The sequence below is a fragment of the Olea europaea genome, chromosome 15 (genome assembly GCF_002742605.1).
Source record: "Olea europaea var. sylvestris chromosome 15, O_europaea_v1, whole genome shotgun sequence".
NCBI classification, from domain to species: Eukaryota; Viridiplantae; Streptophyta; class Magnoliopsida; order Lamiales; family Oleaceae; genus Olea; species Olea europaea.
The window spans coordinates 16,474,327-16,498,076 of NC_036251.1; the positions used below are offsets into that span (position 1 = coordinate 16,474,327).

General features: G+C 32.4%; 1 protein-coding gene and 1 long non-coding RNA gene across 3 annotated transcripts; both read right to left on the bottom strand.

The window, feature by feature from the left end:
• Positions 1-4,449: 4,449 nt before the first annotated feature.
• LOC111410293 lies at positions 4,450-9,217 on the bottom strand. Its single transcript, XR_002705647.1, has 4 exons — positions 9,091-9,217; positions 8,346-8,517; positions 6,689-6,767; positions 4,450-4,788 (listed from the first exon to the last, which is right to left on the bottom strand). It is a non-coding gene; the product is annotated as an uncharacterized LOC111410293 (long non-coding RNA).
• A 964-nt stretch (positions 9,218-10,181) lies between these two features.
• Positions 10,182-23,613, bottom strand: LOC111410289 (MADS-box protein SVP-like). Of its 2 annotated transcripts, XM_023040558.1 has the most exons (8): positions 23,209-23,604; positions 21,228-21,306; positions 11,205-11,263; positions 11,020-11,119; positions 10,901-10,942; positions 10,722-10,769; positions 10,513-10,604; positions 10,182-10,396 (listed from the first exon to the last, which is right to left on the bottom strand). In XM_023040558.1, exons 1-8 carry the CDS (start codon positions 23,511-23,513, stop codon positions 10,378-10,380), a joined length of 744 nt encoding a protein of 247 aa, XP_022896326.1. In that variant the 5' UTR covers positions 23,514-23,604; the 3' UTR covers positions 10,182-10,377. The 2 variants fall into 2 exon arrangements, with proteins under 2 accessions (XP_022896326.1, XP_022896327.1); XM_023040559.1 differs by lacking the exons at positions 10,722-10,769; positions 10,901-10,942 and having other exon boundaries at positions 23,209-23,613.
• Positions 23,614-23,750: the final 137 nt, after the last annotated feature.

The following is a 23,750-nucleotide window of genomic DNA, read 5'->3' on the forward strand; positions in this document are numbered from 1 at the left end:
TTAGGAGGATCTATCTATATATCTATAAAAATATACATATTTATATACATGTATAAATATAAATAGAAAAGTAAGAGGTAGTCAGTTAGAAGAATCATTCAGTTTTTTTTTTTTTTTTTTTGCATAAAATAGAAAGCTTTAACAATGTAACATTTTCTAATTCAGGGAAGAGATTGCGACCTCCACCTGCAGAACAGAAACCCTAGAGAGAGAAAGTAGAAAGCATCTGATATTAGAAAGCGAGCTGAAGTAGAGGAGAAAATATCAATAAAGTTGGTTTGCAAATTGCCAAAGGAGAAAGGGGATCATATTCATTGAAAGCGAATTTGCACTTTTGTCTCCAACGTTTGAAAGTGTAACAAACGTACCTAAACTTTTTTTAGCATTAATCATCCCAATATTTCAATTTGTAAATACATTATACATCATTCCCTCCATATTGGCCATTAAATGACGAATTTGTCTTTTTAAAATAAATTAAAAAAATTATTAAACAACAAAAAATAAGAGAAATTAAAATAAATCCCATAACTTTTAAAAAGTACAAATAAATTTCATTTAGAATAATTAAATACTTATTAATACAAAAAAAAAAATTAGAAAAAATATAATTTACCCCTGCCAAGCTCACCCAACCTAGTCCATCAACACCCACATCACTCTATCACACACATCGTAGTCCACCCCTACTTGCAATCAAATTTGTCTTCCTTTAATTTAGAACTAAGGCATGCTCTTAGTTGTTATATTTTGTGACAGAACATTTGTTCTTGAGCTAAGATATTATAGATTAAACCCTATATGATCCACGTTATTTGGAAAAATATATTTTTAAATAATGATTTGACGTCATTTCAATCACACATTTTTCAACAAAATAATGTTACAAGTAAATTCAATACATTTTCTTATTTTTAATCATATATTTTACATCATTACACATATTCAAAAGTGCATATTTTATGAAAATAATGTGATTCAAACAAGTGCTAAATTTAAAATATGCAAATATATATATTTTTTAAGAGTTCAAAAGGTGAGATGTTTTGACATTGTATCAAAGTATTCAAAAGACCATTTAAGCTTAAATTTTACCTCCACTTATTGATTAACACTAATATGTTTTAACATGCGCTTTATATAGAGTGGAATATAAGTATACTGAAAAGCAGGTCGAAGTGCTTGTAGTTTACGGTTAGTTAGCTTGGGACATTTAATAGGTCAAGGGTGGGGGGCAACACTCCGAGATACTATACAGAAGTGTTTTTGAATTTTTTTTTAAATATCTTATATGAGTCAGAGTTAAGAGTCTGCGCACGAATGCGGGCATGTTGTAACCCTATTATGTTCATATAAGAATTAATCTACTTGAACAATTAATAGTGAGTGAACGTGCGTTGCACGTTAATTAGTTAATGTTTAAAATAAATATATGTAAATTTTAGAAAAATTCATTTATAAATTTGGAAGATATTGGTCAATTCGTTGAAATTGACTTATTTTTTGTTAATTTTCTCTGTATATTGTTTATTTTTCATATGAATATTTGAAAATTTGCATATATTTGTACCAGTCATTTTCCAGTAAAAAAGTTTTTGGGAAATTTTTTATGCGGAATATATTTCTCTATATAGCTCAGCCTGAAATATGATTTAACCTACTCAAGCTTTGCCCTTAATCCATGCTATGATTATAATAATTAAATATCACCATGATATACAATATAGCAATATCTACACTATTGCATTAAAAATGATTTTTCATGTTTACAGGCACCATGCAAAATCCTAAATTATAGCTTAAAATGTTAAATGCAAGTTCGTGTATCAACCTTGTTTCAAGGACCTGATTTTATTGTCATTGGAGCTTGATTGTAAGATTGTAAAAACGTAATTAGAACATTAGAAAATAATATAGATATGGGCATAACTATAAATGGAGAAAACTTCTTCAAACTTTTTAAAGTTTAATTAAAAAAAATTTAAATCAAACACAAAATTATTTATAATATGAAGCAAAAAGAAATTTTAAAACAATTCTTCTTCTTCAAGATTTCCACGGTTTCATTGATGCTTTCTTTAAGAGGGGTAAATTCAATGCCCAAGGTTTTTGCTTCTAGTTTGGAATGGAAGATTTGTTGAAAAGGCATGGTCGGTAGTATAGAAAATGGAGAAATTGTGTTTCTCTGTCAAAAGCATGGCTTTACTTTGCTGAAAAATCGTGATTTCACAAATTTTTTGTAAAAGAAAATTAAAATAAAAGAGTGAAATCCGTACAAGACGATGTATATGTTTGGCACATGTCCAGCCATTCATTCACTCTTTTATATATGTAGGATAGTTGACAATTTTTTATTTGACAAAATTTGAACAGTTGATTTAATAAATTATTTTTAAATTTTTTTGAAATAGGTGAATATGATGATAATTGTCAGCTATCATTGTACATATAGCTTGATTTTTCATATAATAAGATCATAATTGTTCGACTCCGGTGGATGTAGGCCTATTATTGAACCACTTAAATCTATATATTTTTGCTCTTGTTCTCTCTTTGTTGATTCCGTCATTTTGTTATTATTATTGCCACACATAATAGAACAAATAAACAAAAATTGTACCGTATCTAACACTTAAATTTTAAATGAGGCGATCCAACACAAATTATCCAAGTTTATAATTATCTAAATTCACGGGTTGGAGAAAATTGTTATTGTTAATGAGGAGAAACCACAGATACTATTTATCTGCCTACTTTTTCTTGAAATAAGGGTCGAAACTGCTAATTTAGATTTTTCATGTGAATTTTTAAAAAATGATACAAATGAATCGTGCTTGTGAAATTATTAATTCGTAATAACTAAATAATAGTAAGAATTTTGATATTTGAATATGATTCATCCTAGTAATGAAGGTGGCACTATTTATGGAACACGTTATTTTTCCAGTAAGGTTGGGACCATTCCCTATTGAAATGACAAAAAGTTTGAAGGCCTCGAGTTAGAAGACTTTTAAGCACAATGGAACTCAATAATTGTTAATCTATTGGAGTTTGGCACAAATCAATTCTCAATCGATTTATTAATACAGATTGTTGACGTTTCAACATTCGAACATAAATGAAGAAATTACAATATTAATATTCTTAAACCAACTCCTAACAATCACAATTTAACTATTTTAATTTTCAACGATGAAACTTTTTTTCTAAACCTCAAGGTTCAATATTAAGCCCATGTTTGACAATCATCCTTTTCGAAAAAGAGTTTTGAATAATGATTTTAGGAGAATGTATGATAAAAAATAAAAAATAAAAAAAATAAAAGAAGTTTTGATTTACGTACAAAATATTTTATTATGTAAATATTTCATTGGTAATATCGAAAAAAAGAGTTCAAAAAGTATAGCTTCCAAACGGGGCTATATTTGAGTTCATTAAACTTCAAACAAACATTCGAATTGTTTTTAAAAATTTTAAGATTGATGTGCTCAAACAAATTACCATTGTGTGAAGCATATGTTAAGAGTAATGCCTTACATCACTAAAGATGAAATAGATAACACAGTTTCTCAAGGCATAACAAAATTGACATTCTAAATGAAACCACGGACTTCTACAACTATAGTATGCTAAACATTGCCTGCAATTTCCTATTTGTTAAATTAGTATGCTAAAAATAAGCCTCCATTTGGACGCCGTTAATTCAATCAGAATTAATTTTTTTCCATCACATCGGGTGGGGCTTACGTTGTAGCATATGAATGAGTGGTTTATTATTTATGTACCCTTTTCTATTTGTACTCCCATTTGTCATATTTCTTGGCAAAATGGGTTTGAGTGTTACGAGTAAAATAGGTAAAGGAGCAAATAAAAGATTGAAAAGATACAACCTTTTGTCAATCACATGTCAAAAAGTAGGAATATTGAATGCTGAAATTACTGTACAATGGTCAGCAAAATTCAAAAAATGAGGTTAAAATGAGTATCAAACAAGAGCTAAGTGTAATAAGGACTCGCGATATAAAATTTTTATCTTCCCAATTCAATAGGATGCATCTATGAACATGTAAAGCTTCTGTGTAACAAGAAGGTATTCAAGTTTTTTGAAAGATAAAAAGGCAATACATCCTAGCATAGAGATTCATTATTCATTTTTTAAAAGAGGCTTCCCAAGACAAAAAGACAATACATCCTAATATAGAAATTCAATTTTTTAAAGAGATACATTTTTAAGATTGATAATGAAATTATTATGCAACAAAATCAAAGTATGAAAAGTCACAAGGAACAGGTGTAAGTTACAATTTATGTCATTTTTAGTCTTTTTGTAATATCGTTTATATTTTCATATAACTAATTCATGACCAATAACTCAAAATTCGATGTCAATTAAATCGTTCCCATCCTAAACGAATTTTCTTGTTGAATATTCAAAGTGAACAAGTGGAGTGTTTGGAGGCAACACCTCATACTCAAATCGTGGTAGTGAATATATTAGCAACACATTCAAGAGTATATACAAAGATCATGGTATTTAACATTCTTTAATAGCAAAGAGGAAGAGTAAGACTCATAAAAATGACTTGAAATATTTTGAAAACTAAGAAGATGCAAAAGAAGTTCCAGGCTGAAGCTGCTCAATGTGCCGTATCTTTGTTGAATCGCTGTCCCATCGAAGTGTGCAAAATGACTCCTAAAGAAGCATGGAATGAATTCCAGCCAGGTGTATCATATTTTTGGATTTCTGAGATAGTTGCTTCATCTCGTGTTCTGAAAGAAAGGATAAAACTAGATGCAAGAGAGAAATATATCTTAGTTGGCTATGTTCAAGATTCAAAAGGTAATAAGCTATACAACCCAATGAATAAGTAGGTGATCACTAGTAGAGATGTTGAGTTCAACGTTGGAATTGGCAAAATCAGCAAGATTATACGATAATTTTTCCTTTCAATGATGATGAACAAGTTGTTGTGATTCTGCCTCAACTAACACCATCAATTCCACCTACAAATTATGGTCAAGATATACGTTCATCTTCATCATTTTCATGTAAAATACCACATCATTTTAGAAGTCTTTGGGAGATTTATGATGATGCAGAGGAGTTATATCAACATCTAGGGAAATTAACTTTGTTTTGTCTATTTGACGATCATGCGGTTATTGATTTCAATGACGCCATTCTAGATGATAAATGAAAGAAAGACATGAAAGAAATGATTGTAAGTAATTAAGAAGAATGATTAGGCAATCTGAAACTAGTTGAGAATGGACAAGATATTTATTTGTTTGAGAGTGAATTAGGAAATTAATTAGTAGGGACGGTGATTTAACTGATACGTCAATGTCAAAGATATTATCCATATATCTTGATTCTAGAGATCGTGAAAAAATTTGTGCAATTAATGAAATTTATCCCACTGTTTCCCAACAAATTCACTGAAACATTCAGAGTTGGTCCGTCACGAAATTTTGGAATTTCCAAATGGTCCAAGTATATTTGATCCTATGACTTGTTCAACCATGTGGCATTCTACAGGAAACAGACCATTTAAGTGTGAAAATTATTATATTTGCATCATTGTTGTTTCAGTTTTTCCAACTGCCATAATTTCATGATGGTTATCTTTTGACATTGAGAATTGATTCTCAAAATCAGTAAGTTGATCCATATCAAGTTTCTCGAGAATCTTGACATCAATTCTTCCTCAAAGATTTATAAATTTGTGTCCAACTCCATCTTAACATCCGTACAACAATATGAATCATTGTCCCCATGGGCGTTGCTCGACAATCTCATAACCAACGTTAGCCCCTCAATTATTGGAACACTCTCAATCTTTGAGTTTTCCATTTGCAACATATCTACAGTCAGGCTCGTGACTAAACCCATCATTGCACCAGTCTCCCGCAGCCATAACATGCACGTCATGGCCACCACCTCGTGCCTCTTGCCTATCATTGTCATAAAGGTTACTCACCATCTATTATGGAAAGATAACCAATCTGGCCACCTTTTGTGTCACGACCTCAAGATATTGACAATTTGTGTAAACTCATGTCTACAGTTCCCATTATCAACCATGAAAACAAGACGTTTAGCTCGTCCTCCTTGATCCATTATTAGAAGCATAGACTAACTATGATATCAACTAACACATGCAAAAGCTTAAACGATAGCAAATATGGGATTAAAAATGAAAATTCGCGTACGAATTAATCATTTAGGTGGAAATTGAAGGAAAATCTCAAACTTCCTATTCATGTTAAAAATCAATCATCCTACAATACAATTATAACACCAAATTTATGCAAAACTCCTTACTAGACTTTTAAGCAAAAGAAACTCAAGAAAAATTACTTATTTTGATTAAACTCCTAATCCTAATAAAATGATAAAAGACTAATTAATTATAATAATAAAATTGAACAATATAATCTTAAATTAAACGGACTATTTGCATTATAGATTTAATTGACCACATGGAGGAAACATAAATCTACATTTAATGCGCTGGAAACAATCTGTGTTCAATATTTAAACTCATATGGCAATGTTTAAAATTGAATGCATTAATTTGATTCTGAAGTCTTATTTATCTTTATTTTCTGGTTATAATTACAGTATATGAAGCATAAACACGAACAACAATTTAAAGTTGAATTGTTTATAAATGGTATATCTCACCTTAAGTTGGAGGGACGGTTGCCCTAATTTGTTGGAGTTCTCTGATTGCCTTCTATGCCTTTCAATTAGTTGCATTATGCTGCAGAATAATACATGGCAGATGAAATCAAAATCTAATACTTCTATAAATAGAATGCGAGTTTGCTACCAAATACACAACTCAAAGTTACGACTTAATGCATGTTTTGTAATCAATACGAAATTCAACAGTATGACGATTCTTTTTTCTTCAGTAAATATATTCAACCATACTATACTCTAGAAGGTTAATTTAAAATGCACGGAGCTGTAGTTATGTGTTTGCATAAGACTGCTGAAATTATAGGAATTTGTTGTACACCAGGATGTTCCGACTAGGTCGACACCTCTTTACCACCCTCATCGTCTACCGATCCCCAACATTTTATTAGTAATATCAAAACAAAAGAGTACATCAAAATTGAAGCAAGTAGAACTATATATTAGTTTCAGTTTTTTCCTTTCAAGTGCCAGCTAAGAATTATTAGGGACCTTGTGTGTTTACGAGTGTGAAATATTTTCCTAGTATCACTATGGAACAATGGAATATATATATTGTTTAAGCATTTAAGCTATTAGATAACATAAATTAATTAAGTGTTCTCGTAGATTTTGATAACTACTTGCAGAAAGATTTTCCATTCCACATATAGACGTTAGCATGCTAATGTTTGAAACTTCAATAGGTCTACGTCTTGTATAAGCAATAGAAAAAACCAATATAGCTGAGAGATAATATCTGATTGAGTAAACCAATGGATTTTCTAGTGAAAGCTGAAATCAGTACTTTCATGTCGAAGGTGCGAGGCATGCACAAATTTCATAATTATGGGCGGCTAAAGACTTCGACTTAAGATATTGGCATGATATGGTACCATTTTAAACCACATTATTTTAAAGCTTAAAGATATGTCGAAAGGAGTATGTTCTCGATAAGACAATATTGGATAGGGAAAAACCTAATATCCCACGTGTTTAAGGTACAAAGCATGAACCTTAGACCAAAACAAAAACAAAACAAAAAAAAAAACAAAAAAAAACAAAAAAAAAAAAAAGGAAAAACCAAGCCATCTCTCATAGAGGGCGCTATTGCATTCATAACTTATACTGCCCAGAGTCCCACATTGACTCTCGAAATGAACCTATTCAATAGCATTCACCCACTATTAATGATCAAAAGATTTGTTGAAAACACCACTGAGCTACGAGAATACTTTTTATTTTGTTCCATCCCTGTGTTCACATTTTTCTATATGATTATTGTTGTTCAACTATACATTCTGCCCTGCCCCCTCCCCTTCATCAGAAGCTAGTTTACAAAAGCACACTGGAGAAAAACATTTGATATATATCAATGTATCCTTCGCCCCTAGTTTTGTTCGATTCTTTGTATAACACTTGTAGATTATTTGCATCCATATCCGAGCTACAATTCTCTACCGTATAATTTCCATTACTGCCTAATTAATTCGTACCTTCTCAAAAGAAGTTTTCTGTGGTTTTAGCCCATTAAAATCTTTAGTTTTCATACAAAACTAGCTAAGCGATTGAAACACAGTAGCCAAAAGCATCAAAGCTTCGACCCAGTAGCATATTGTGTGTGCGTGTTCAAGAGAGAGAAGAGAGGAAATTAGAGAACCTTGAGCTACAATAATGGATGAGTCTACCAGTTGCTAAAAAACAATTAGGGCAGCCTCAGCATCAGAAAGAGTTCTTGAGCCTTTTTTAAACCCCTCTTATTCTCTTTGAAAAGTGACTTGGCGTGCCATCAAGTTATCAATCTTCTTGATCTGAATCTTCTGTCTCAACATCTTCACAGTACAATCATTGAGGAAAAATATTAGGGCTTGTTTGATTCTATTATTTTCAAAATTAGTTTTCTCTCTTCTTTTGGACAACACATTCTTAAATAAAATATTATTTTTATACGCAAAAACTTTTCCTTATTTTTATTCATACATTATCCATCAATTCGCCATTCCAAAATAGATTATTTGCTAAAGATGGGGATCAAATATATGTGTATGTCATTGGTACAATAAGAAATATATTGAGATTGGGAGACGAGAAAGAACATTGTACTTTGTTAAAAATAAGCAAAAAAGAAACGAAGCATATTTTCACAGAATCTGAAACCAAAAACCCAAAAAAAGGGAAATCACAGTTAGAAAAATCATTCTTTTTTTTTTCTTTTTTTCCCCCCTTTTTTTTTTTTTTTTTTTTTAAAAAAAAAAATTTTTTTTTTTTATTTTTTTTTTTTTTTTTTTTTTTTTTTAAATTTTTTTTTTTTTTTTTTTTTTTTCCCCCCTTTTTTTTTTTTTTTTTTGCATAAATAGAAATCTTCGACGGTGTCACATTTACTAGTTCAGGGAAGAGACGAAAACCTCCACGTGCAGAAGTGAAACCCTAGAGAGAGAAAGTAGAGAGCATCTGAAATGAGAAACCAAGCGAAGTGGCAGTGAAAGTATCAATAAAGTTGGTTTGCAAATTGCCAACGCATGGAGAGGGGGAGAGAGGCGTAGGTTTAGAGAAATGATTAAACTAGATGTACAGATGATGATGATGTTACAGACCTTCTACATGTCATTGAAATCGGGTCCACGTGGAACCCGATGCATTAAAAAATGGTCAAAAATAACATCGACTCCACCCATTGTGAATGATCTGTAAAACATCTATAAAAATCTTCCCTGTAAGTGCAGCTCGATCGTTAAAGAAATTATCTTTACTGGACGTTGGTTTTGTCGAACCGTAAAACTTGGCACACCACTGGATACGGTTCTTCCAATGATACTTTACACTAATTAATTTATTTTATTTGTACATTACTAATTATACTATAATTAATTTAAGCTTGTAATTATTTTAACAGTTGTCAACTAATATTAAATTCAACTGAATTGTACTATTTGTACCCACTTTTATCTTAAATAAAATAATATAAAATCCGCTCCGAGAATAATCAAAATAAATAAAACCTAAATATGTATGTACTAAATCCCTGTTTGTCTACCATTAAAATAGAAGAAAGAGTTTCAAAAAGTGAGTTTTTTAAGGATGTATGTTTAAAAATGCGAAAAAAATTTAATTTACGTACAAAATATTGAAAATGAATATAAGAAAAAAAAAGCTCTGAAATATTGATAGACAAACACAAGCAAAGTTCTTTAGTAATTGGACAAGGCTAAGGAATCTGGATGTATTAGCAATTGCGTCTAAACCATGATATCGATGAAAAATAAATCCAAAAATGCTATAAATGTCAATTAATCAGAAATGACTTTTTTTTTTTTTTTTTTATCAAAATAACATTTCCAATTGACAATATAAAATGTCAATTTAACATATTTTTTTTTAAATCGCCCAACTGACCATAGTCAAATTTCAGTTCATCCCTGTTCAAAAATCAGAACAACATTGTCTTCGATTTCATGTGTTAAGAAATCAAAATTTCACTTTTATGTACCTCGTATAATTTCCTTGGATAGTATGATTTCATCATAAATATATAGCACAAGCAAATTCAAAACAAGATTTAAATGTTCTGAAGCCACGTAAATCCACAACATTGGCCCCTAACACTCAACTCACTTACACAACAATTTATAATTATATCCAATTATGAAAAATAGACAATTATCCTTCTGGGCTGTGGTCTCCTGGCATCATCTTCAGTTGGAGAAAGGTAAGCTGCCAAAATTAACATAAGCATACGGTCAAAAAGATCTGAGACTACAGCCTACTAAGACAATACTTTTTTGTGTAAATTTGAATTAGGTCACATGAATTTAATGAAAATCAAGTACCCCAGCCGGAGGGAAGTATCAGAGCCATGAGAATTGGTGATACACTCGGATGAATTGCTTTGCTCAATAGCATTTCCAGTACCTTCAGATTTCTGCATAAACAGCTCACTTTATGACTTGAGAATGCGAAATTTACTACTGAATTCCAATGCATGAATGCAGTATGAGAAATGATATATAATTTTGGAAAATAAAGGATCAACTCTCACTTCTGCTTGCTGTTTCAACTTAGCATTTTCTTCCATTAATTTAGATTCCTGCATATCAGGAAAGTTAACTAATTAGCCCAAGCATTTAGTTGTTGATTTTATCATTTTACGGTATTTATCTCTTAACAAGGAGCAGCATGATTATATTTTTCATTAAAGGATTAAGTTTGAGGTCTTGCCTTTTTCATGAGCATATTTATCTCTTTAAAAAACTTGTCATTCTTCCACGGAAAGACAGAGATGTTAGCACAAAAAATCTAAACAGGAAACACTGGAAAACACGGAATTGTATGTAAACCTTTGTTTCCACGACATGATTTAGCACTCCATGTACTCTTTTCTCTAGTTTGATCAACTCATCCATGTCAAGTCCTTGGAGCTCTTCTCCCTTGAGTTGCCTATCATAATTACAATTATTTCTCAACTGTGCAATGCACTTGAATATGCGTAACAGAAAACCTTTAATTCACAGCCATATTTTACCTTAATTCACGAGTCTTCTCCTCTAGCATCTTGCTGAGCAAGCCATAGTTATCATTTTCCTGAGAAGAAAATGCAAATAGAGTTATTCAAATATCACATATAACGTAGCATTTTCGTGTTTTTGACATTATATTGTTGAAATATAATCTTCATTTATATAGTCAAGTTCATCATTTATTTAGTTAAGTTCAGTCATGTCTTTTGGGATTATTCATGTACTTGGAAAATATATGAATTATTTTCATGATTTGTTTGCCTATAATAACTAGTACATGTATTAAGATTAAATTCATGTTTTGTGAAACCTATAAAATATCAGTGAATGTACTTATTGAAAATAAGTTATTTTGGAGTGTTAACATATAAAGTTGAGTATTCACTTGAATATTGTCGTCTTCTAAAAGTTGCTCCATAAGTCATTTTGGAGAGTTAAGAAATAAAGAGAATATTATTTTTTCATCTTTTAAAAGTTATTCCATCTCCATGTTTCCAACAAAAGTGGCATTAGAGCGATGTATTAGATTGTGGAAATAAGAGATGACAAACAATAATTATCTTTCCAATCCTCAACTCACTGATGATAATTTGAAACTTAAAATGAAGAAGACATGTCTTAAAGACAAACAGATTTGCAACATGTAACTAAGATGAACAATCAAAAGGCTCGTAGCACGATCCATCAAGATCTTGATAATACAATTTTTCATAAGGTGTAAAATGCTACCATTCAAAGCAAGCATGCGGGATTTTTCAAAAGACATACAAATGTGCAAACAAAATTAAAAAAGTTCGTTTCAATCTTTGAAAGGATAACATGAAGCTCTATCCATCAAAGAATCTGAATCAATTTCAAATTACTCTTCATGACAATTGGTGATTATCAATGTGTAAGAAGAATAATATGAACCAGAGAGGTAGAAAACATGGAAGAGGTCATCGAAGTGCAGATGGAAATTCTCTAAATTCATCCAATAATGAAGGGAATTGTCAATATCATATAATTCAAAAGGACCAGGAAGACAATCTTAAAAAAGAAAAAAATAATGGTTGAAGATATGATAAATCTCAAATTGAATGATATAATTTTCACAAGCTTAGTCATTTTGTATGTTAGTGCAGGAGTATCAATGTGGTAGAGCAATCCAGCTACAATGAAAATAAAGATAGGAAAATGAATTTTACTCTTGAAAATACGAGGTACAAGGAGACAATAATTCTTGGTACTTATACACGTAAGCAAGTAATCATATGCGTGGAGACCAATCCATCTTCATGGAACTTGAAGAATTAAATGACCATGCTACATTTGGAAATGATTCAAAGGTGCAAGTCAAGGGTAAAGGTAAAATTCTCATCCAAATGAAGAATGAAGAACAATACATATTCAGTGTTTACTATATTCCTTTCACGAAGACAAATATTTTGAGTATGAGCAAATTTTTATTGATAGATTTCCAAGCATAGAGAACCAGATAATCTTGTGAATATTCGAAGTCGAGAAGTAGTGTTTGCAGGCATAGGTTAAAGATTCAACATGTCTATGACATATGAAACTTGGATTTAAGTTTTGATAGTCTAAACATCTTTACAAAGTGAAATATGGTGAAGGGCCATAACATATTTATCATCCAAATCAACTTTGCGAAGAGTCTATGAGAAGAAATCAGAAAACTTTCCCAAAAGAAGCAAGTTTTTGAGCATCGAGACTACTAAATTAGTGCATATGGATCTCTATAGATCACTCTAGCCTGTATGATTTGATAAAAGCAAGTACTTCATGTTATTCATTCATGACTTCTCTCGAAAAATATTATGTTATTTTCTTAGGGAAAAGTCTGATGCAATTGAAGCTTACAAGAATTTCAAGGCGATGGTGAATAATCAAAGTGATCACAAGATCAAAAACTTATGGTCATATCGTGGTGGTGAATATATATATTAGCAACATATTCAAGAATTTTTGTTAAGATCATGACATTTTATCATTTTTTGACATTCACGTCTTCTATATTGTGAAAATGACTCGAAGTATACGAAAACTAAGAAGATGCCAAAAAAGATCTTGACTGGAATTAGGTAGCGTGCTGTGTATTTGTTGAATAGTTGTCCCACCAAAGTGTGCAAAATGACTCATCAAGAAGCATGGAGTGAATTCAAGCAAAGTATATTACATCTTTGAGTTTCTCAGAGCACTGCTTCACCTCTTGTTTCGAAATAAAGGACCAAACTAGATGCCAATAGAGAAATATATCTTAATAGGCTATGATTCAAGATCAAAAGAGTACAAGCTCTACAACACAATAAATAAGAGGGTGATCAAAAGTTGAGATGTTGAGTTCGACGTTGACACTGCGCAAGAAAATTATAATTTCTTCAACTCGAAAGGCTTACCACTGAATCAAAGGTAAAAAGCACTTTTACAATTGGCTCCTTCTTTGCCACAACGAATTTGTCGATTCTTATCAATGGTTGTCCACCTCACTTTCTCTCATGCCTGAAACAACTTATTCTTCTTTGAACCCGAATTCCCACATAACGGTATTAGAACTCTCTTTCTTTTTCTTCTTTTCCTTTTTTACTCATCCATAATGAATGGCATTCTAAAGGCTCTCAATCAAGCAGAGACTTCCTATACCATAGCAAAGCCAAATCAGTGTGGACATAAATTGGGACATACCGTCAATGATCTCAGTTAAACCAATTAAGAAACGATTTTCTCTTTGCCATTAAGTCAGATACGCGACTTTGGATAAAGAAAAAGGAGTTGAGATCAAGGTGATGTGATTCTGCCTTAATTAACAACATCAGCTCTATCTCCGAGAGATATCTTCATCTTCATCATCCTTAAGTAAAATGCCACATCATTGTAGAAGTTTTCGAGAGATTTTGATGGTACTAAAGAGTTATCTCAACCTCCTAAGGAATTAACTTTACTTTATCTATTTTCCCATCATGCGATTATTGGTTTCGATGATGCTATTCGAAATAATTAATGGAGAAAGTCATGAACGAAGAGATCGAAGCTATTAAGAAGAATGATACTTGGGAGTTAGCCACACAACCTACTGGCCATAAGTCAATTGAAGTCATGGATTTTTTTAGGAAAAATGAATCTAAATGGTGAAATCGAATTCTACAAGGCAAATGTTGGTAGCTAAAAGCTACAATCTGGAACATGATGTCAATTATGATAAAATATTTGCACCAGTAACTCCTTTCGAAATAATAAGACTTACCATTTTCATGGCAGCATAAAATTGATATTCAATTGACATTTTTGAATGAATTTCTACAATACAACGTATACATATTACAACATCATGGGTATGTTTTGAAAGGGCACAAAGACAAGGTTTTGAAGTTGAAGAAAGCCTTTTATAGTTCAGAGCAAGTCTCAAGGGCATACACAAAACTCGATAAATTTCTTCAAGCTAATGGATTTATTTTTTGAAACAATCGGAAACTGGTTGCTAACAAGTTCTTAATTACCCTAGCTATTTAACATATAATTTTCATTTTACCTTGTACAACAAAAGACACTGCTAAAATTGATAACATTTCTCAAAAATGGAATGGGATTATTTATGAAAATTAGATGCAAGCAGAAGTATAAAGTGATAACAAAAATCGAAATTGCAAAAATAAATTTTTTGAATTGACTATTTAGGTGGATAACAGAAATGAGAATTCTAGTTTTAATTCAATATTCAAAATCAATCATCTTACTACAGAAGTTATACAAAACTCTTAACTAGACTTTCGAAGCTAAACAATCTATAGAAAATTTATATATTTTGATTATTCCTAATAAAAATATAGTTCCTATTAGACATAAAATGATAAAAGACTAATTAATTAACAGTAAAATAAATTTAAAAATATAATATGATATTAAACGGGATCCACTTGTACCATTCACCTTGGATTGGAAAAGATTCATCCTCGAATCTTTTGCCGCTCATCTAACACTTTACAGGGACAATGATTTAATTGATACGTAAATGACAGATGTTATCCTAGATATCTTAGATTCTAATAATCTTGAAAAACTTGAGCAACTAATAGAATTTTTTCATTTATATCATATTTTATCCCTAAGAATTCATCCAAAAAATTGCACTGCAAAATTTTGGAATTTCCAAATGTTTCAAGAAGCGTATTTGATCCTATGACTTGTTCAAAACGGATCGTTTAAGTGTGCAAAATATTTCATTTGCATCATCACTCCATTTTAGCCAACTGCCATAATTTCATGATAGTCATTCCTTGACGTTAAGAAATGATTTTCAAAATCAGTTCGTAGATCCATATTAAGTTTCTCCTTCTCAAACTTCTTTTAGAGAATCTCGACATCAGTTCTTCTTCAAAGATTGATCAATTTGTGTGAGACTCGATCTTAACATCTGTACAACAATATGAATTTTTGTCCCCGTGGGGGTTGCTCGCCAATCCCATAACCAACGCTGGCTTCTCAATTGCCAGAACGGTATCCATCTTTGAATTTTCCAATTGCAAGCCTATCCACAATCAAGCTCATGACTAAACCCATCATTGCACCAGCCTTGCACAGTCATAACAGGCACGTTGTGACCCGCATGCTTCTTGCCCATCGCCATAAAGGTCACCCACCATCTGTTGTGCAGGTATAACTAATGTGGCCACCTTTTGTGCTACGACTTCAAGATGTTAGAAGAATTGTATTAGATCGTGCCTATGGTTTCCATTATCAATCATGGCACAATGACGACTAACCTGTCCTCATCGATACATTGTTAGAAGTATAGACTAGGCTACAATACCAGTTGATGCCGGTGGAAGCATAGACGATAACAAATACGTAAAAAGGAAAATGCATGCACGAATAAATCATTTAGGTGAATAATTGAAGAAAAATCTAAAACTTTCTATTCACATTCAAACAAAACATCCTACAAAACAATTATAACACCAAATTACTCCTAAGTAGACTTTTAAGCAAAACAAGTTCTAGAAAACTTACTTGCTTTGATTAAACTCCTAATCCTAATAAAAATCCTACTAAACAGATTAATAAATTAAAGTAAAAATAAAAAATAGATCTTAAATTAAACAGGACTATTTGCATCATATTAAGGGTAGATTAGTCATTTTATTTATCTGCTTGTAAGACTATTTAAGATTTCCCTTTTCTTGTATTTTTATTCATTCAATTAAATATATTAGTTTTATATTAAGGATAGATTCGTCATTTTTTTTATCTGCTTGTAAGACTATTTAAGATTTCCTTTTTCTTGTATTTTTATTCATTCAATTATCAATGAAAAAACCCTCATCTCCCTTTCACTTTTCTCTCTATATTCTGTAATATCAATTATCATGGTGTCAGAGCCACCATGACACAAAAAGTTATTGATCTTCCGAATGAGATAAGGGCTACTATCGCCTCATTGCCGATTAATTAATTGTCTACCGCCTTTTTTTCTTTCTTTGTAAGGAATACATGCATGCATACTCGTGTGTATTTGCATTATACGAGGTTTGACTCACTTGGGTCAATTTTGGAATTTGTTTAAATTGAATTTTGATTGGTTGTCTTGCTATTGGGTAATGTTAATTAATTCTTGCAATGGTGAAAGTTCTGGACAGAAGTGTATTTGTATGATTTGATGACAATGCGCTTTTTGGAAGATCGTTGAAGTTGGAGAATAAATCAATAAGTAGCTTGGTTTTTTTTTTTTTTTTTTTTTTTTTTTTGTGCGCGCACTTTTGGAGACCATGAGGCAACCGTTGATTCGCGTTAGTTTTTGATTTGGTAGTTATTTATTTATTTCATAATGGCTAGAAGTCGAGATGATTCTCTTCGGTGTATTAGTGTGCAATTAAATGGTAAAAAATTATTCCTACTGGAGTTATGTGATCAAGAAAATTTTGAAGGGGAAAAAGATGTGAGATTATGTTTCGGCTCTTCTGTTAAACCAACAAATGATAGGGTTGTCAATTATATGGAATTGGTAGATAACTGAGAATCTGATAATTCGAAGAGTATTACTACAATAAATAATTCTGTTGTTTAGTCGATAGGCACACAATTGGCCAAATATGATACTACTAAAGAAGTTTGGGAACATCTGGCAAGACTGTACACACAGTCTAATTTCGCAAAACAATATCAGTTAGAGACAGGTATTCATGCTCTTCAATCGAAAAGTATGAGTATTCAAGAGTTTTACTCTGCTATGACAAATTTATGGGATCAGTTGGCACTCACGAAATTTTCAGAGTTATAGGTATTTCCTCCCTATATCGCTCGAAGGGAAGAGTAAAGACTAGTACAATTCTTGATGGCTTCACATGATGATTTTGAAGGACTCCGAGGGACAATCTTGCATCACAATCCTCTCCCTTCTGTTGATTCTGTGGTTAGTGAATTGTTGACTAAGGAGATAAACCTCTAACCTCTTGCAGATAAGGGGGTACCTTCACCATCTACTACTCCATTTGTATTTGCAGCACCTCAGAGATCACATACCAGTACTCAAAGTAGGTCTTATTCGAATGTTGCTCATAATGAATGTCATTTTTGTAAGCAGAATGGTCACTAGAAGGGACAATGTCTTCTATTATTGAATAAAACTGCACGGTAGCAACCTCAACAATGACAACAATAGCAGCGGTCCCAATGACAGTAACAACGACAAGTTCTTCCACATGTAAATTTGGAAACCAGCCACCTCAACCTAATACTACAGTGGCTGCACCATCGGTAGATCCACTCATGTTTGAGCAATTTCAGAAGTTTCTAGCAACACAATTAAATGCTACATCGCCACATGCAATGTCTGCCTCTTCTATAGGTTTGTCAACTTCTACTTCTTCAGGTATATCATCCTCTTTGTGGGTCTTAGATTCCGGTGCTTCTCATCATATGTCACCTAATTTATCATCATTTGTTTCGTTATTGTCCAAGTCTCTTGTGTCAGTTGATACACATAGTTTGTCTCTCAATGATGTTTACTATATTCCTAGTCTTGCCTTAAATCTTGTATCTGTTAGTCAATTATGTGAATTTGGATATTTAGTCTTTTTTTTTCTTTTACTTATTATATGCAGGACCCACAATCTGGACTCTATGTTTTGGATATGCTTAAAGTACCTGGAATTGCAACTTCTAGTATTGATTTATCATCTTTTTGTTTGGGTCCTTTTGTCTTCTATCTTTTATTTATGGCATTCTTGTCTTGGTCATGTTTCAACATCTCATTTAAAATTCTTAGTTTCTAGAGGAGCATTAGGCAATTTTAAAAAAGATGACATTTCTAATTATAGTGAATGCAAATTGGCTAAATTTTTTCGCATTGCGTTTTAATAGAATCATCTCTATTTTTTTTGCCCCATTTGATCTTGTTCTAGAACAAATGGAGTTACCGAAATAAAACATAGACATCTTGTCGAAACTGCCCGTTCCCTTTTACCCTCTGCTTCTACTCCTAGTGAATTTTGAGGAGAGGAAATTCTTACTGCTGCTCATTGGATTAATAGGATCTCAACCTCACGCAATTCAGATTTATCACCTTTTGAGAAGTTGTGTGGATATGCCCCTGATTGTTCTTCCCTACATGTCTTTGGTTCTACCTGTTTTGTCCTTCAACCTTATTTCGAGCGTAGTAAATTATCATCTAGATCTGCTATTTATGTCTTTCTAGGTTATGGCGCAAGGCAAAGGGATATCGTTATTTTGATCCAGTTAGTCAGAAATTATATGTCTCTCTTCATGTTATTTTCATTGAACATATATTATCCCTGCTAGTTCTCATAACATGACTAAGTCTAATCTTATTCATATTGATCCATTAGTTGTTGATACTGAGATTGTTCGACCCCTTATTTCACACACATCTATTCCCACTTCAAATCTTGACTCCTACAGGGCTCCCCCCATTGACAGTTCTATAGATATTGGTATTGCGACTCCTAATACATCAGTTGCTCACTCTCCCCTTACAACTGCCCAATCACCTCCTGAGACTGGAGCTCCTCCTCCTTGTTACCTTATGCGTATTCCTAAGTCTACTCAATTACCAGATTTTGTTTACACTTTTTACTCTAGTTCTTTCATTTCATTTTTAGTTTCTATTCATCATTTTTTTGAGCCTTTATCCTATAGAGAGGCAATTTGTGATCCACTTTGGTAGGAGGCTGTGGTTGAGAAACATACTGCTCTGCGTCAGACACATACATGGGATTTGGTATCTATACCACTAGGAAAACAAGCAATTGGTTCTCGATGGGTATATAAAATCAAAACTAAGTCAGATGGATCTGTTGAAAGATATAAAGTTCGATTAGTTGTCAAAGGATATTCACAGGAGTATGGTATGGATTACAAGGAGACTTTTGCACGTGTTGCAAAAATAACTATTATTTGAACCTTTATTGCAATTGTTTCTGTCTGTCGATAGAGTATGTCTCAGATGGATGTTAAAAATGCCTTCTTGAATGGACATCTACAAGAAGAAGTCATGGTTCCCCCTTCGGGTATTTCTCATCAACCTGGTGAAATTTGCTAACTTCGAAAAGCTCTCTACGGTCTCAAAAAGGCACCACGAGCTTGGTTTAAGAAGTTTTCTACTGTGATTACGTTACTTGGTTTTCGTCCTAGCCATCATGATTCAACTTTATTCCACAAATGTACATCCACTGGTCGCATTTTCCTCTCCATATATGCTGATGACATGATCATTACTGACGATGATACTAATGGGATTGCAGCACTAAAGTCAGAGTTAGCTTGTTGTTTTGCAATGAAAGACTTAGGTCCACTCCGCTATTTTTCGGGTATTGAAGTTGCATCCTCTCCGAAAGATTATCTTCTTTCTTAGTCTATGTACATAGCTTATATACTCAAGCGTGCTCGTCTTACTAATAATAAGACCGTTGATTCACCTCTTGAGCTTAATGCTCGATATTCTTCTTCTGATGGTTCTCCATTATCGGATCCTAGTTTATATCGTACTATTGTTGATATCTTGGTTTATCTCACCATCACTCATCTAGGTATTGCACAAGCTGTCCATATAGTTAGTCAGTTTGTTACCTCACCCACCACAGTTCATTGGGCTGCTATTCTTAAGATATCTTTGAGACACTCAGTTTCTGAATCTTTTACTTTCGTCTACTTCTTCATTAGAATTAAAAGCATATTCTAATGCTGATTGGGCTAGTGACCCTACAGATCGTCGACCTACTACTAGCTTCTGTATCTTTCTTTGTGATTCTCTTATTTCTTGGAAGAGCAAGAAACAAAATACTACTTTTGAATCTTCCGCGGAAGCAGAGTATTGTACCATGGCTTCTACTACTTTTGAAATAGTTTGGTTACGTTGGTTGCTTGCAGATATTGATACATTTCTCTGTCGTCCTACTCCATTGTATTCAAACAATAAGAGTGCTATTCAAATTGTGCGCAATTCAGTACTTCATGAGAGGACTAAGCATATTGAAATTGATTGTCACGTCACTTCAACTTGGCACTATAACATTACCTTTTGTTTCTTCTACTATGCAGATTGCTAACTTGTTTACAGTCACATTTTGCTTCATGATTACATTTTCCTGTTTGGCAAACTCTCAATGCTTCTTGCGGCAGCATCACGAGTTTGAGGGGAAATGTTAAATATATTAGTTTTATATTAAGGGTAGATTAATCATTTTATTTATCCGCTTTCAAGACTATTTAACATTTCCTTTTTCTTGTATTTTTGTTCATTCAATTATCAATGAAATAACCTAGCCTCCCTTTCACTTTTCTCTCTATATTCTGTACTATCAATTAACAAATACAATAAAAAATAAATCTACATTCAGTGATCTGGAAATAATCTTGTTTGCATTATTTAAGCTCATATGGTAATGTTTAAAATTGACTGCATTAATCGATGCTGAAGTGTTATTCATCTTTATTTTCTTGTTATAATTTCAGTATATAAAGTATAAACACAAATGACAAATTTGAAGTCGAATTGTCTATAAATGGTGTGGTCTCACTTGAAGTTGGAGAGATGGTTTCCCTAATTTGCTCGAGTTCTCTGATTGCCTTCTATGCCTTTCAATTAGTTCCATCATGCTGCAGAATATAACATGGGGGAACAATGTTTTCAATCAATTAAACTAGGGGAAGACAAAATAAAAATATAATAAATCTTATAAATAGAATGGCGTGTTTGGTATCAAATAAACAACTCAATTGTATGACTTATTGCATGTTTTGTAATGAATACGAAACTCAACAGTATGACTTTATTTTTTCCACTTCGGTACATCCATTCAACCATATTAAATTCTAGAAGGTTCATTGAAAATGCATGCAGTTTCATTTTTTATTTTTTTTTGCGTAAGATCGTTAAGAATTGGAATCAATATGTACACCTAGATGTCTCAACTAGGTCAGCACCTATTTACCACCCTCATCATCTATCCATCCCCAACATTTTATTAGAAATATTAAAAAGAAATAGTAATCAAAATGGAAGCAGTAGAATTAAAATTAACCGGCTATATATAAGTTTTCAGTTTTCCTTGCAGGTACCAACAAGAACTATAGCGACCTTTTTTATACTTGTACGAGTATGAAGAACTTAATACGACTTTGGAATGTCAGAATATATAATACTAAACCATTTAAGCTATTAGATAACATAAATTAATTAAGTGTTTTCATAGATGTTGATTACCACTTGCAGATTCTTATATAAAGATTTTTCATTCCATACGTAAATGTGAGACGCAAACTTTTGAAATTCCAATAGGTCTATTTCTTGTTTAAGCAATAGAAGCAATGGGCGTAACTGTTAAAGATGATATCTGATTGACTAGTAAACCAATGGATTTTTTAACCAATCCAATCTGGTGCAAGCCAGAATCAGTATTTTCTAGTCGAAGCTACGAGGCATGTCTTGTTTAAGCAATAGAAGCAATCGGCGTAACTGTTAAAGATGATATCTGATTGAATAGTAAACCAATGGATTTTTTAACCAATCCAATCTGGTGCAAGCCAGAATCAGTATTTTCTAGTCGAAGCTACGAGGCATGTCTTGTTTAAGCAATAGAAGCAATCGGCGTAACTGTTAAAGATGATATCTGATTGAATAGTAAACCAATGGATTTTTTAACCAATCCAATCTGGTGCAAGCCAGAATCAGTATTTTCTAGTCGAAGCTACGAGGCATGCACTAATTTCATAGTTATGGACGGTTAAATACTTCAACTTAAGACATTTGCACGACATGATACCATTTTATACCACATTATTTTTAAACTTTTCTTATATCGAACGGTGTAGTTTCTAGATAAGACAGTATCGGATAGGAAAACAACTAATTTCTCACATGTTTAAGGTACAAACCTTGGACACAAAACACAAAAACCAAGCCATCTCTCACTGAGGGCGCTATTGCACTCATGACTTGTACTACCCGCAGTCCCACGTTGACTCTCAAAATGAACATATTCAATAGCATTCACCTACTATTGAAGATCAAAAGATTTGCTGAAAACAACACGAGATAATACAATACTTTCAGTTTTGGGCCATCCTTGAGTTCACATTTTCCTGTGTGATCATCGTTGTTTCAACTCTACATCATCCCCTGCCCCCACCACGTTAACCAAAAGCTACTTTACAAACGCAAACAGGAGAAAAACATGTGATATATATGATATATCAGTGTACCATTCGCCCCTAGTTTTGTTCAATCCTTTGTATCACACTTCCAGATTATTTGCATCCATATTGGAGCTACAATTTTCTACCTAACAATTTCCATTACTGCCCATTTAATTCGTACCTTCTCTGAAGTCTCTCTAATCATTTATACTGTTGTTTTAGCCTATTAAAATCTTTATTTTTCAATACAAATCTAGCTATGTTATTGAAAGCTCAGTCGCCAAAAGCATCAAAGCTTCGTCCCCAGTGGCATGTTGTGTGTGTGTTCAAGAGAGAGAAGATCAAGAGAAGAAATTAGAATACCTTGAGCTAGAATAATGGAAGAGTTTTCCAGTGGCAGAAAAAACAATTAGGGCAATCTCAGCATCACAAAGAGTAGAGAGTTCTTGAGCCTTCTTAAAAACCCCTCTTCTTCTCTTTGAAAAGGTCACTTGGCGTGCAGTCAAGTTATCAATCTTCTTGATCTGAATCTTCTGTCTCACCATTTTCAGAGTACACTCACTGCGAACAGATGATACGTATATCTCGTCAGTTACCACCAGAAATACACAGAGATCGAGGGACGAGAAAGAAGTCATAGAACTTTGGTCTTTGATAGAAATAAGCATGATTCTTGATAGAAATAAGAAAAAAAGAAGCGAAGCATATCTTCAAGTACAATACAGAATCTGAAACCACAACCATAACACAAAAAATAAAAAAATAAAAATAATAAAAATAAAAATAAAAAAGGAAATCAGAGCCAGGAGGGAGGGAGGGGGAGAGAGAGAGAGAGGAGGATCTATCTATATATTTGTAAAAATATACATATTTATATACATGTATAAATATAAATAGAAAAGTAA